This window comes from Eschrichtius robustus, chromosome 12 (assembly GCF_028021215.1).
Source record: "Eschrichtius robustus isolate mEscRob2 chromosome 12, mEscRob2.pri, whole genome shotgun sequence".
Lineage (NCBI taxonomy): Eukaryota > Metazoa > Chordata > Mammalia > Artiodactyla > Eschrichtiidae > Eschrichtius > Eschrichtius robustus.
Window position 1 is genome coordinate 100,784,113 of NC_090835.1, and position 12,275 is coordinate 100,796,387.

Consider the following 12,275-nt stretch of genomic DNA (forward strand, 5'->3'; position numbering starts at 1 on the left):
CAGGTCAGGTTCTCCAGATACCAGGCTCTAAACTGGAGATTGGCATGCAAGGGAGCACTTCAGATTTCATACTTATGTGGGGAAAGAGAAGGAATCAGGATTGCGTAGAAAATTCGGACTGTGATGAGCTCACAGTAAGACCTCGGTCCAAACTAGAGAGAGCACACCAAGTTAAGGTGAGGGCATTGGGCCTCTACAGCCCCACGTCATCCAGGCACTGGGTGCAGGCTGACCCCAGATGGGATGTGTCCTTGGGTGAGGCCACGCTCATTGGCTGAGAGTAATTCCCAGAGGAGGCTGACAACTTCAGTCCTGGGGAGGTCCCATTTATGCAGTGCAGCCTCCACGCTTGAGCAGCTTGGATCAATTTCTTCCTATAAGTTTAGGAGGCAGCTCCTCCAAGATCGTGTGAATGTCTTCTCTTGGGGAAACTTATGGAGGGAAGCTTAGTGGAATGACCAACAGCTTCTAACATTGCAGCTGGTCTTGAAGCCGTAACTGATACCCAGGGTCTCCTTTTTCTCTTCCCCATTTCAGATTCCCCATATCCTTCACTAGCACCTCTGCTAGTCTGGATGGCTTACTTGGTGAAGTGACCCAGACCCTAATCGGAGGATCTGAGCCTCTGATCACCGTGTACTTCTCAGGCCATGGCCACCGTACTTATTTATCCTAAAACCTGAACAAGGGAACAACAAGAGATGCTCGAATGGGGCATCTGGTAACGCCAGGAAGTAAGAAAATGTTCAAGAACCCCCCCTCCCCCCAGTGAGGGGGGTATGTCATAGGGCCTCAGGAGCCAACTTAAAGGGCTACCCATGGCCAAAGCTGGAACGATTTGAGGAAAAAAAAGGTAGTATTGGATTATAACCTAAAGTATAAAATAAATATCCACGAGTCCATATTAATATTAATAAATGACTGAATAAGTAAATACATTGGGGAAAAGAGACAAATCTCCTGTTCAGAGGAATTCCAAATAATTTATGTACATACTCTACTCTAAAAGAGGTGGAGTATGGGACTTCCTCGGCAGTCCAGTGGTTAAGAATCTGCGCTTCCACTGCAAGGGGCACGGGTTCAATCCCTGGTCGGGGAACTAAGATCGCACATGCTGGCAGTGTGGCCATAAAAAATAATTAATAAATTTTAAAAATTTAAAAATAAATAAACAAATGAATAAATAAATAAATGAATAAATAAAAGAGATGGGCTACAACTCCCCATTCTTTTTTTTTTAAATGTTAACATTCTTTTAAATTTTTTAAAAATTAATTAATTAATTTATTTATTTATTTTTGGCTGTGTTGGGTCTTCGTTTCTGTGCGAGGGCTTTTCTCTAGTTGCGGCGAGCGGGAGCCACTCTTCATCGCGGTGCGCGGGCCTCTCACTATTGCGGCCTCTCTTGTTGTGGAGCACGGGCTCCAGACGCGCAGGCTCAGCAGTTGTGGCTCACGGGCCCAGTTGTTCCGCGGCATGTGGGATCCTCCCAGACCAGGGCTCGAACCCGTGTCCCCTGCACTGGCAGGCAGATTCTCAACCACTGCACCACCAGGGAAGCCCCCCCCCCCCCATTCTTTATGTATGGGCTTGGAATAATGACTTCCTTCCAAAGAATGTTGTATGGAAAAAGGGAAAAAGAGTCACTTTACGGTGGAGAAACCTGACAAACACTACTTAAGCCGGGTGACCAAGGCCAGCATCAGCTGTGATAAGCTAAGTTGATAGTGTGTACCCGTCATATCATGTGATGAAAATGGTGCTTTACCTCTGTGGTCTTCCTCCTCCAAACCCCCAAATTCAATCTAACCATGAGAAAAACATCAGCCAAAACCAATGGGTGGGGGGCACTTTGCAAAATCTCCAACCAGCACCCTTCAAGATTGTCAAGGTCATCAAAACAAGAAAAGCCTGAGAAACAGTCACAGCCCAGAGCAGACTGTAGAAACATACCTAAACCTAATGTGGCACTTGGATAAGATCCTGGAACAAAAAAAGGATATTAGGTAAAAATTAAGGAAATCTACATAAAGTATGAATATTAAGTAATAGTGATAATGTATCAATATTGGCTCATTAATTGTGCCAAATGTATTATACTAATGTTATATGTTGATTATGTTATATGGGAACTCGGTATTATCTGTAATTTTTCTGTAAAATTAAGACTATACTAAAAGTAAAAGTTTATTTTTAAAGGGCCCAGAAAAGCAAGTTGCAAAAAGATATAATTTCTATTATACATCCCTATAATCAACTCATTAAAAAAAAGCCAGTACATGTGTCTTTGTGTATATTTCCATTGTATACACAAGCACGTGTATATAACTGATGTAGAACTATAGAACTGTGTAGTACAATAACCACTAGTCACATGTGGCTAAAAATAAGTAACATTTCCTCAGTCACACTGGCCACATTTCAAGTGCCCAATGGCTAAATTGAGTGGTTACTATCTTGGACAGTGTAGATACAGAACATTTTCATCATTGCAGAAATTCTTTTGGACAACACTGCCACAGGATATCACTGCACTGGAAAAGACACTTAAGAATATACACCAATCAAGTGATTACTTCTGGAGAAAGGAATTCACTTTTTATTCTATATTCTTCTGTATTCTTTCTATTTTTTTTACCTATGAACTTGATTTTATCATATTTTAAAAAATTTTTATTGAAGTATAGTTGATTTATGTATTCTTTCTATTTTTATGAACATATATTTTTATTGTTTTTGTAGTTTGAAATGTTTTTCACTTTAGTTTTTAAACATTTTGCATTAAAAAAAATGGTGCATCAGATGTTGTTTAAATGAGTTATTTTCCTCAGTATTTCTGTCATTTTCCATGTGTCTGTTAGAGGCAAAATTTGTTTAGCCAAACTTAGCACTGAAAGGCTGCTCAAAAACTTTGGCATTTGACAATCGAATAATTATGATAATATTAACATGTCTTTTTCCTAAATTGTACCTTGATTTTTAAAAAATAAAGGAGGCAATAGTAGAAGGCTAACTTCTTCCTGCCTCAGATTTTAAAATGGTTGTACCCAATTTAAATGAAATTGATCTTCCATTATATTCTCTTCTCTATCATTCCCAATTATTCTCCCCAGCACTCCACAGAGGAAAAGCTTAATTATTTTTCAGTGGATGGGCATTTTTAGACAGGTATGTGCGTATGTATGAATGTATTTATTTGTATTTTTTAGAAAATGTTAGGAGAATTATCTTCAAATGCCAATCAAATAAAAATACACAATAGCCCCAAAGGTGGAACACAATATATTAATTTATTTCCAAGAAAACAACACGGAACATCATCGAAAACAAAGTTTTCAGAGCATCTCCAAGGGCTAGCAGAAACCCACTAGTCCAAACACTACACTCTCCCAATATTAAAGTACTTAAGACATAGAAGAAATGACCAACAACGGACATGTAAACATCTTCTATTCCAAAAGATTTCTTGTTCTACAAGAGAAAGATCCAGTGTAAAGCAACCCTTCTTCTCAAGTAGTGTCATGTAAATTAGTTGAAAAAAAAAGGTGATCTTCAGATTCTGCCTTTAGCTCTGGGTGTGTTCCCTACGCCTTGACTCTTCATCAACCACTACAGTTCCATTTTTTTTTTTTTCGGTAGCAGGAAAAAAGAAGGCTTTACTTCAAAGTCACTAGAAGTCATTAAATTCAAAGTCATTAAATATGATTAACATTCAACAGGCACAATTACAGAAAAAAATAACGTTGCGTGGATTAAATGTATCATTAATTGTAGTTACTGTTTTTCATTAGAATAAATAAATATCAAGCAACTGGATGGAATATAAAAGTAGACTTCACATTTTTCTGACGTGACAGGACGTTTTCTCAATATTAACACTGAGACCATTCTGGGATGCTAAATATGGCTTTACTTCACCTTCTCTAAATGTTCCACCTCAGGAAATGAACAAAGGAGACCAATAAGACAATCCCGATTCTCAGACAGAGAACTTGTTTCCTAATGCTGACTAAAAACCTCTCTAGGCCTCACTCACTTCATCTGCAAAATGGGGGTAATCATGCGAGCTTCCCAAGAGCGTTGTGAGATTTGAAGGCCATGAGACCTAAAGGAGCAAGCAGAACACCTAGATCACAATCGTCTGTGGCTTCCGTCTCCTCCTTCCCTTCTCTCTTGGGAATCTCTCATCTAGACCTCACTTTGTAATTTCTGATATCCTGGGCCTGATATCACAGTCTACAACCCCGCACATGAAGGTGTTAAAATACAACCACCCTGTGAGATTCTCTAGGGCAGCCTTTCCAACGTTGACGTTATTGCCAGGACTTTTAGAGTGAAAAATGCTTCTGACTTACTTCTCCTCCTTGTCTCTGCACGTGTCTGGTGTGTAATAAACACTCAAGAAATACTTATTGACCAGATGCTGAATGAATGAATTGGATACATGAATGGGAGGAAGGATAAGTGACCAAAGGCTCACACACATTTGAAAGCTTTTAAAAATCCAGGCACTCCTATGACCCCCAGGCATTGCAAAGCTACCCAGAGAACACTATGGACTCCTTAAAGGCTTACGGGAAAGAATTTGGTCTCCATTTTGCAGATAAGATCACTTTGGTCGGGGTGGAGAGTAGTGGCAATAAAGGAAAGTGATTTACTCTGAGATATTCAAGGCTTGAGGCTAAACCCATGCAATAGCACCTCTCTTCTAGAAATTCTTCATGCTTCAAGAACTTTTCCATGTTCTCAATGGAAAACAAGAAAGAGGGATCAGAGCACATTCTGACAAATATTCAAGAAACTGATTCCCCCCCGGGGGCCTTTTATTGAAGCAGCAGGCAGTGACTGCTGTCTTAAATTCTGTCTCTTGTGAATGGCTTTAAATTCTATACAGCACTTTAGACACAGGAAACTTGAAAATGCTACTGTTGAAACTCAGGAAGAAGATCTAGTTCTCAGTTCTAGGAGCTCAGGTTGTAAAGGAGATTGGTCAGTTACCGAAAAAGCGATTTCTATGCCTACGTGCAGGTAAGCAAAGAGCAGGGGATATCCATCAATGTGTGGCTAGAGATCTGTTATAAAAGATTCCTTCTTCAAAGAAACCCAGTTCTTTTTTTCCTAAATAGTATTATCCACAATTCTTCTTTTCATTAGAACATTTGTATATGATGAGGATCGGATGCAAAGATCTGAGGACAGTTTAATTGATCACTTATCAGAACATTAGCCTGATACAGAGGTGAGCCTCAAGAAACTGCCAGAGAGGCCAAAGCGCCAGCATCACTCTGCGCAACCATCCTGACAGCATATTTCTTTCAGGGTGTCCAGAGAATATTTTAACATGTAATAACGTAGTCAGGTCCTGAAGCCATAACCTTGGCCCTGAGACTGTTCATATAACCCAGGCCAAGTTTTTCTCACAAAGAAAAGCTCTCCTTTCCAGCTGTGATTCCCCTTCAGTCTTGAGTGGCAGTAGATCAAAAATACCAGCTGGGCTGTATTGCAATTTCACTCTGATTTAGGGTTCTTTCTCTAAGCCTCAGCTCTAGGCATTCCACAGTAAGGGGGTACGTAGTGAGCTCAAACTTGTTGGCAAAGAGGCTTGACGAATTAATCAACCACTTTAAGTCTCCGTTTCCATAGATACAAATGCCATGGACGTAGTGGCCTGTAAAGGAAGAGAACAAGAAACAGTGAAAACAGGCTTGGTTTTTTTTTTTTTTTTTTTTTTTACATCTTTATTGGAGTATAATTACTTTACAATGGTGTGTTAGTTTCTGCTTTATAACAAAGTGAATCAGTTATACATATACATATGTTCCCATATCTCTTCCCTCTTGCATCTCCCTCCCTCCCACCCTCCCTATCCCACCCCTCTAGGTGGTCACAAAGCACTGAGCTGATCTCCCTGTGCTATGCGGCTGCTTCCCACTAGCTAGCTATTTTACATTTGGTAGTGTATATATATCCATGCCACTCTCTCACTTCGTCCCAGCTTTCCCTTCCCCCTCCCAATATCCTCAAGTCCATTCTCTAGTAGGTCTGTGTCTTTATTCCCGTCTTGCCACTAGGTTCTTCATGACCTTTTTGAGTCAGGGGTAGTGAGCTTGCAAAATGGTAGGGTTACGGCCTGACTGCTGTGTGTCTAGCACTGTGTCAAGGGCTACGCGATTGTGATGAAACAGCGCTGTGCTGGCCCAGCCCATGAGGAAGTTAAACTTTCTACGGGGAGAAAGAGGTACAAACATGCATTTGAAGAAAATGAGAGTTAAATAATACAAAGAAGTAACACAACAGGCATCACAAGGCCGTTCACGGACTGTATCATGAACTTTGGATTTCATGGATGAGAAGTTCTAGAAGTGTAGACATGGGAGAAGTCTTTATGGGCTGTATTGGTCAGGCCTCTTCTCTGAGCTCCAGCCTGGTCTAGCCAAGTGCCTGCTTTATCTCTCCTCTTAGGGGAGTAATAAACCTCACCCATAGGTCAGGTCTGAAGTCCTTAATCCTCTCCAAGTCTTCCCCATCGTAATCCACAGCAAGTCTATTCTTCAGTGCCCTGGGCACTTCTCCCCCTTATTTTCACACCCCACATCCAATCTGGTAGCAATCCTGTCAGCTCAACCTTCAAAATACTAATAGAATTTGACCACTTTTCACCACCTGCATCCTAGTCCAAGCCGCCTCCATCTTCCTGTCTGAATTGTTACAATAACTGGTTTCCAGCGCCTCCATTTTTGCCTGTTAGTACATTCCCAGCACAACAGCCAGATTGATTGTTTTAAATGTAAGCAGAAGATGTCTCTACTGCTCAAAACCCTCTAATGGCTTTTCATCTCATTTGCAGTAAAAGCCAAATTCCTCCCAATGGCATTCAAGACTCCTCAGAGTCTGGCCCCTCATCACCCGGACTCACCCCCCACCACTTACTCATTCAGTTATAACCTTTAACAGCCCTTCCACATTCACATCAGCCACACTGGCCTCCTTGCTGGTCCCAAGCACCCCCAGGCATCCATCCGTGTTTGCTCTTTCTTCCCTGGACCATGTCCTTCTACCAGACAGCCTCAAGGCTCCCTCGGGCACCACCCAGGTCTCTGCTTCAAGGTCATCTTCTCATGAGGCTGTCTCTGACCTCCTTCCCTTCTTCCCTGATTCATTTTCCTTGTGGCACTTATTACCAACAAATGTGTTTGTTTGTTTACTGTCTTTCTCCCCAGACTAGAATGTAAGCTCCTGAAGAGCTGGAATTTGGGACCATTGTGTTCACTTCTGTGTCCCCTGCATCTGGAACAGTGCCTGGTAAATATTAGGTGTTAAAGTAATAGTTGGTGAATAAAAGGGTAGAGAAGGATGAGTGGAGAGTTCACGGGTGGGTAGAATTGGGAAGCATCAGGGGGATGGATGGGAAAGCATCAGGCGGGAAAACACCTCTGGAAAATGTAGAGATGAGAATTTTCTGCTAGAATAGAGTTTGTTGGGGAACAGGTTAAAAACAAGGAAGTTGTAGGAAGCTGGTACTCTTTCCAGCATTTGTTTGCATATGGTAGAACTACTATGGTTGACTGACTTAAAATAGATGAAAGTTGGGCCTCTTTTATCCCATAAAGGGTTGGGCCTTTTTATCCCTTTCTTATGAAAGGGCTAGAGAAGTTGTTTTTTTTTTTTAATTTATTTTTGGCTGCGTTGGGCCTTCATTGCTGCGCGCGGGCTTTCTCTAGTTGCGGCAAACAGGGGCTACTCATCGTTGTGGTGTGTGGGCTTCTCATTGCGGTGGCTTCTCTTGTTGCAGACCACGGGTTCTAGGAGCGCAGTCTTCAGTATTTGTTGCATGCGGGCTTCAGTAGTTGTGGCTTGTGGGCTCTAGAGTTCAGGCTCAGTAGTTGCGGTGCACGGGCCTAGTTGCTCCGCGGCATGTGGGATCTTCCTGGACCAGGGCTCGAACCTGTGTCCCCTGCACTGGCAGGTGGATTCTTAACCACTGTGCCACCAGGGAAGTCCCTTGAGAATTTTTTTGAATAGAAGAATCAAATGATGAAATAGATTTTAGCAAGATTAATTTTGCAGAGCTTTGCAGGGTGCGTTAGGAACCAATCAAGAGACTACAGTAATTGTGTAAACCAGAGAGTTTGTTCAAAGTTAATGGTTGCCATGAGTGGAAAAGAAGGCTATTAGAGGCAGAGCACAGAAGGACTGACAGGACTTGGTGATTAACTCAATGTGGCTGGAAGGAAGTTCAGTAGACAGAGAAAATCACTGGAGAAAAAAGCCAGAGTTTAAGGGAGTTAAAGAATAACCAGGTAGTGGGCGGGAAGAACTCGGTACGTGGGCAGCACACCCATGCTTAAGAAATGGCAGTGAACAGGAGAGAAGATTTCAGGCTGGATCAAGTAGAGGGTGCCTAGATAGCTTGGTCTTCAGGATAGAGGCAGTAAGTACACCTTTGCTTAGGAAAAGAACCAGCAGAGAGGGAGACACTGAGAATGCAAGAGAGCAATGGGATAATTTAGGGGGATCCACACGCAACTGAGACCAGATGGCGACCCTGGTTGTGAGGATAGGTAACTTTTCCTCTTGAAACAGGAAGCACCAATGAGAGAATGGGTCTAAAATGCTCTAAGATGGCAGAAAGGGATGACATGACAAAGGAATTGATAAGGAGATTTTAATCAAATGTCTTCAAAGTTCTTCCTAAAGTTGAAATGATCCCCTTTTGAGAGTAGAAAGGCTGTTTTAACATAAGATTGGGAGCTTAAAGGTGGGCAGAAAAGCTCAAAAGGTGTACACTGGGAAGAGTACCAGGACAATAGTGACGTAAATAAAAGAATAAGTAGGCAGCCAGAGGGTCTAGCTGAAGGTAGACAGTGGGTGAATTTAGGGCAGTTCTGTGACATTCTTCAGCAATGTCCTGCTTCAGGAACCACAAATGGCAAACAGCAGACGACGGTAATGATTATGTGTAGGAATCAGCCTTGTAGGATCAAATGGCAAGGGAACCTATAATGTTAGCAAGAACAGCACACAACAGCTGATACAGTACAGAGGCTGGACAAGGGGTCCTCAGAAAGAAACTAGTAGGAGGAGGAAAGTCGAACCTCTGGAAATTCCAATTTTAAAAAAGCAAACACATTTAAAACAACAACAACATATTTCAGATGTGGGGATACAGCAATGAACAAATTGGTCAAAAATCCCAGCCCTGTTGGGGCTTCTATTCTGTTCTGGGGAGAAAGGCAGTAAAATATATAATATGTAAGTTGGTGAAGGAAACTAATAGGCTGACAAAGAGACTGTAATCAGAGATGGGAGCTCCAAGTTCAAGACCACAGGTCTAGAATGGTACTCTGTGATTTGAAATGCTGAGAGAGTTTGTAAAGTGGGTACACTCACAGGTTTGGAACAAATCCTATTCCTCACAGCCAAGGGGAAAAGGTCCAGATTGTATTACTGACTTGCTCGTTTAGCATAATGTTTTATTTCCTCTGGACTATGTCTTTTTCTTTTCCCTGTATAGTGGTCTGGGGACAAACATTTTTTATGCTATGAACGCTGTAAGGCTTTCAGATGGCATAACAGATACTAAGAGAAGAAAAAATGAGACATTTGTTTGAAAGGGGCGTGGGCTACCCAAACATCGCACCCTGTGTAGGTTCCTGGCTAGGGGCTATTTTCATGACCCCTACCTGTCACGTGATCAATAAAGGTCCCTATAAAAATGCAAACCTGACTTGTCTATACCCTCTCTCCTGAGGTAGGTCCCGGATACAGGTGATGACAAGGAGACTGAAGGTAAAGCTCTACTTGGGTGGGTTGTGGGTGTGGCTGAAACACAGTGGACAGGAGCTTCGGCGGGGGTGGGGAGGGCGAGAGCTGCAAAGGAATCACATCACGTGGGTCCCTGCTGTGGATGTTGGAGTCCACAGCTGGAGAAGAGGTGGAGAAGCAGATCAAAGGATGACCACAGTGGTTCTAAAGGGAAGGTGATAGGGGTCATAGAAGCAAGTGGAGAAGGCAACCTCTCCCAAATATTGGGACCCTGGACTGATGGAGATGGTCCATCTTCTAAGGAAGACCCAGGAGATCAAACAGCAAAGTACCCTCCTCTCCATCCTCCTCCCCCCACTAGGAGGGCAGGCCACGATGCGAATGCAGGCAGGCGGCAATGAGCTGTCCTCCGGGGAACGTGCGGGCTGATTGAGGTAAAGATGCTGCCATCTATAATGGAAGGGGACCCCCGAGAGACAGACGCCGGAAGGAGGGTGAGCGTAATGGAGAGATGTAGAGAAGCAGCAGCTTGGAGGTTTTCATCTGAAATGTTAGGCGTAGATAAGATGGGCTGAGGATAGAGCCGTAGACTGAGTGCAAGAGGGGAGGAGGCCAAACTTTGTTACCATGGGGAGAACGGGGCAAAACTTCCTATTCATTCACTCATCCATTCGCTCAATCACTCATTCACTGTATATATATTTATTGCCTGTTCTTATGGGCTGAATTGTATTTCCCCCAGATTCATATGTTGAAGTCCTAACCTTCCAGCACCTCAGACTGTAACTGTGTTAGATGTAGGGCCTTTAAAGAAGTAATTAAGTTAAAATGAGGTCATGTGAATGAGCCCTAATCCAATATGACTGGTGTCCTTATAAGAAGAGATTAGGACAGAGACACACACAGAGGGTAAGTCATGTGAGGACACAGGGAGAAGACGGCCATCTACAAGCCAAAGAGAGGCCTCAGAAGAAACCAAACCTGCTGACACGTTGATCTCGGACTTCCAGACTCCAGAACTGTGAGGAAACAAATTTCTGTGGTTTAAAACACTCAAGTCTATGGTACTTTGTTATGTGAATCCTAGTCAACAAATACACATGCCCACCCGGTACCAGGCAAGAGTTTGAACATAAACCAGGACTGATAAAAGGCCTTCTTTACAAGGTTCTGTAGAAATGAAAACTACTTGTTTTCTCGTTCTTATCCATTTGGGGGGGGAACCTCTCTTGTTGCTGTCACCTGCCATCATGCCAGAGCTGTAGCAAACACCTCCAAGCCACCTGGAAACCCATCTGTGGGGCGAGCAGAGGCTGACGTGAGGGAAGGGGGTCAGTGGTAAGAACGTGACGTCACTTCTCATCCTGACCACTTTCTCCTCCTAACCGCTGCACGCCCAAAGGATTAGAAAGAGGAACGAATAATAAGGAAAAGGCAGAAACTAGCGAGAAGAAAGCACCATTATAATTTGAACCTACCTCTACATCTCCCTAGGTAATTATAAGCTGGAGAATGTCTTTAAGATACCTAGATTTACTTTTCAAAGATGGTGTCTTGAAGCCTCTTGCTACTCTGTTTAATAATTCACAGATTGGTCTAACACATGAAAGAATGCTCAACATCATTAATCATTAGAGAAATGCAAGTCAAAACTACAATGAGATATCATCTCACACCGGTCAGATTGGCCATCATCAAAAAATCTAGAAACAATAAATGCTGGAGAGGGTGTGGAGGAAAGGGAACACTCTTGCACTGTTGGTGGGAATGTAAATTGATACAGCCACTATGGAGAACAGTATGGAGGTTCCTTAAAAAACTACAAATAGAACTACCATATGACCCAGCAATCCCACTACTGGGCATATACCCTGAGAAAACCATAGTTCAAAAAGAGTCATGTACCAAAATGTTCATTGCAGCTCTATTTACAATAGCCAGGACATGGAAGCAACCTAAATGTCCATCGACAGATGAATGGATAAAGAAGATGTGGCACATATATACAATGGAATATTACTCAGCCATAAAAAGAAATGAAATGGAGGTATTTGTAATGAGGTGGATGGAGTTAGAGTCTGTCATACAGAGTGAAGTAAGTCAGAAAGAGAAAAACAAATACAGTATGCTAACACATATATATGGAATCTAAGGAAAAAAAAAAAAGGTCATGAAGAACCTAGTGGCAAGATGGGAATAAAGACACAGATCTACTAGAGCATGGACTTGAGGATATGGGGAGGGGGAGGGGTGAGATGTGACAGGGTGAGAGAGTGTCATGGACATATATACACTACCAAATGTAAAATAGATAGCTAGTGGGAAGCAGCCGCATAACACAGGGAGATCAGCTTGGTGCTTTGTGACCACCTAGAGGGGTGGGATGGGGAGGGTGGGAGGGAGGGAGATGCAAGAGGGAAGAGATATGGGAACATATGTATATGTATAACTGATTCACTTTGTTATAAAGCAGAAACTAACACACCATTGTAAAGCAATTATATTCCAAT

The 12,275-nt window shown here is 42.5% G+C and overlaps 1 protein-coding gene across 4 annotated transcripts in view; it reads right to left on the bottom strand.

The window, feature by feature from the left end:
- Window positions 1–3,276: 3,276 nt before the first annotated feature.
- The window catches only part of GCNT2 (glucosaminyl (N-acetyl) transferase 2 (I blood group)), a 121,041-nt gene continuing 112,042 nt past the window's right edge, over window positions 3,277–12,275 (bottom strand). For all 4 annotated transcript variants that reach the window (XM_068557381.1, XM_068557382.1, XM_068557383.1 and 1 more), the window contains one exon: window positions 3,277–5,668. In XM_068557381.1, coding sequence (XP_068413482.1) covers window positions 5,478–5,668 — 191 coding nt within the window. In that variant the 3' untranslated portion in view covers window positions 3,277–5,477. The remainder of the gene's footprint in view (window positions 5,669–12,275) is intronic.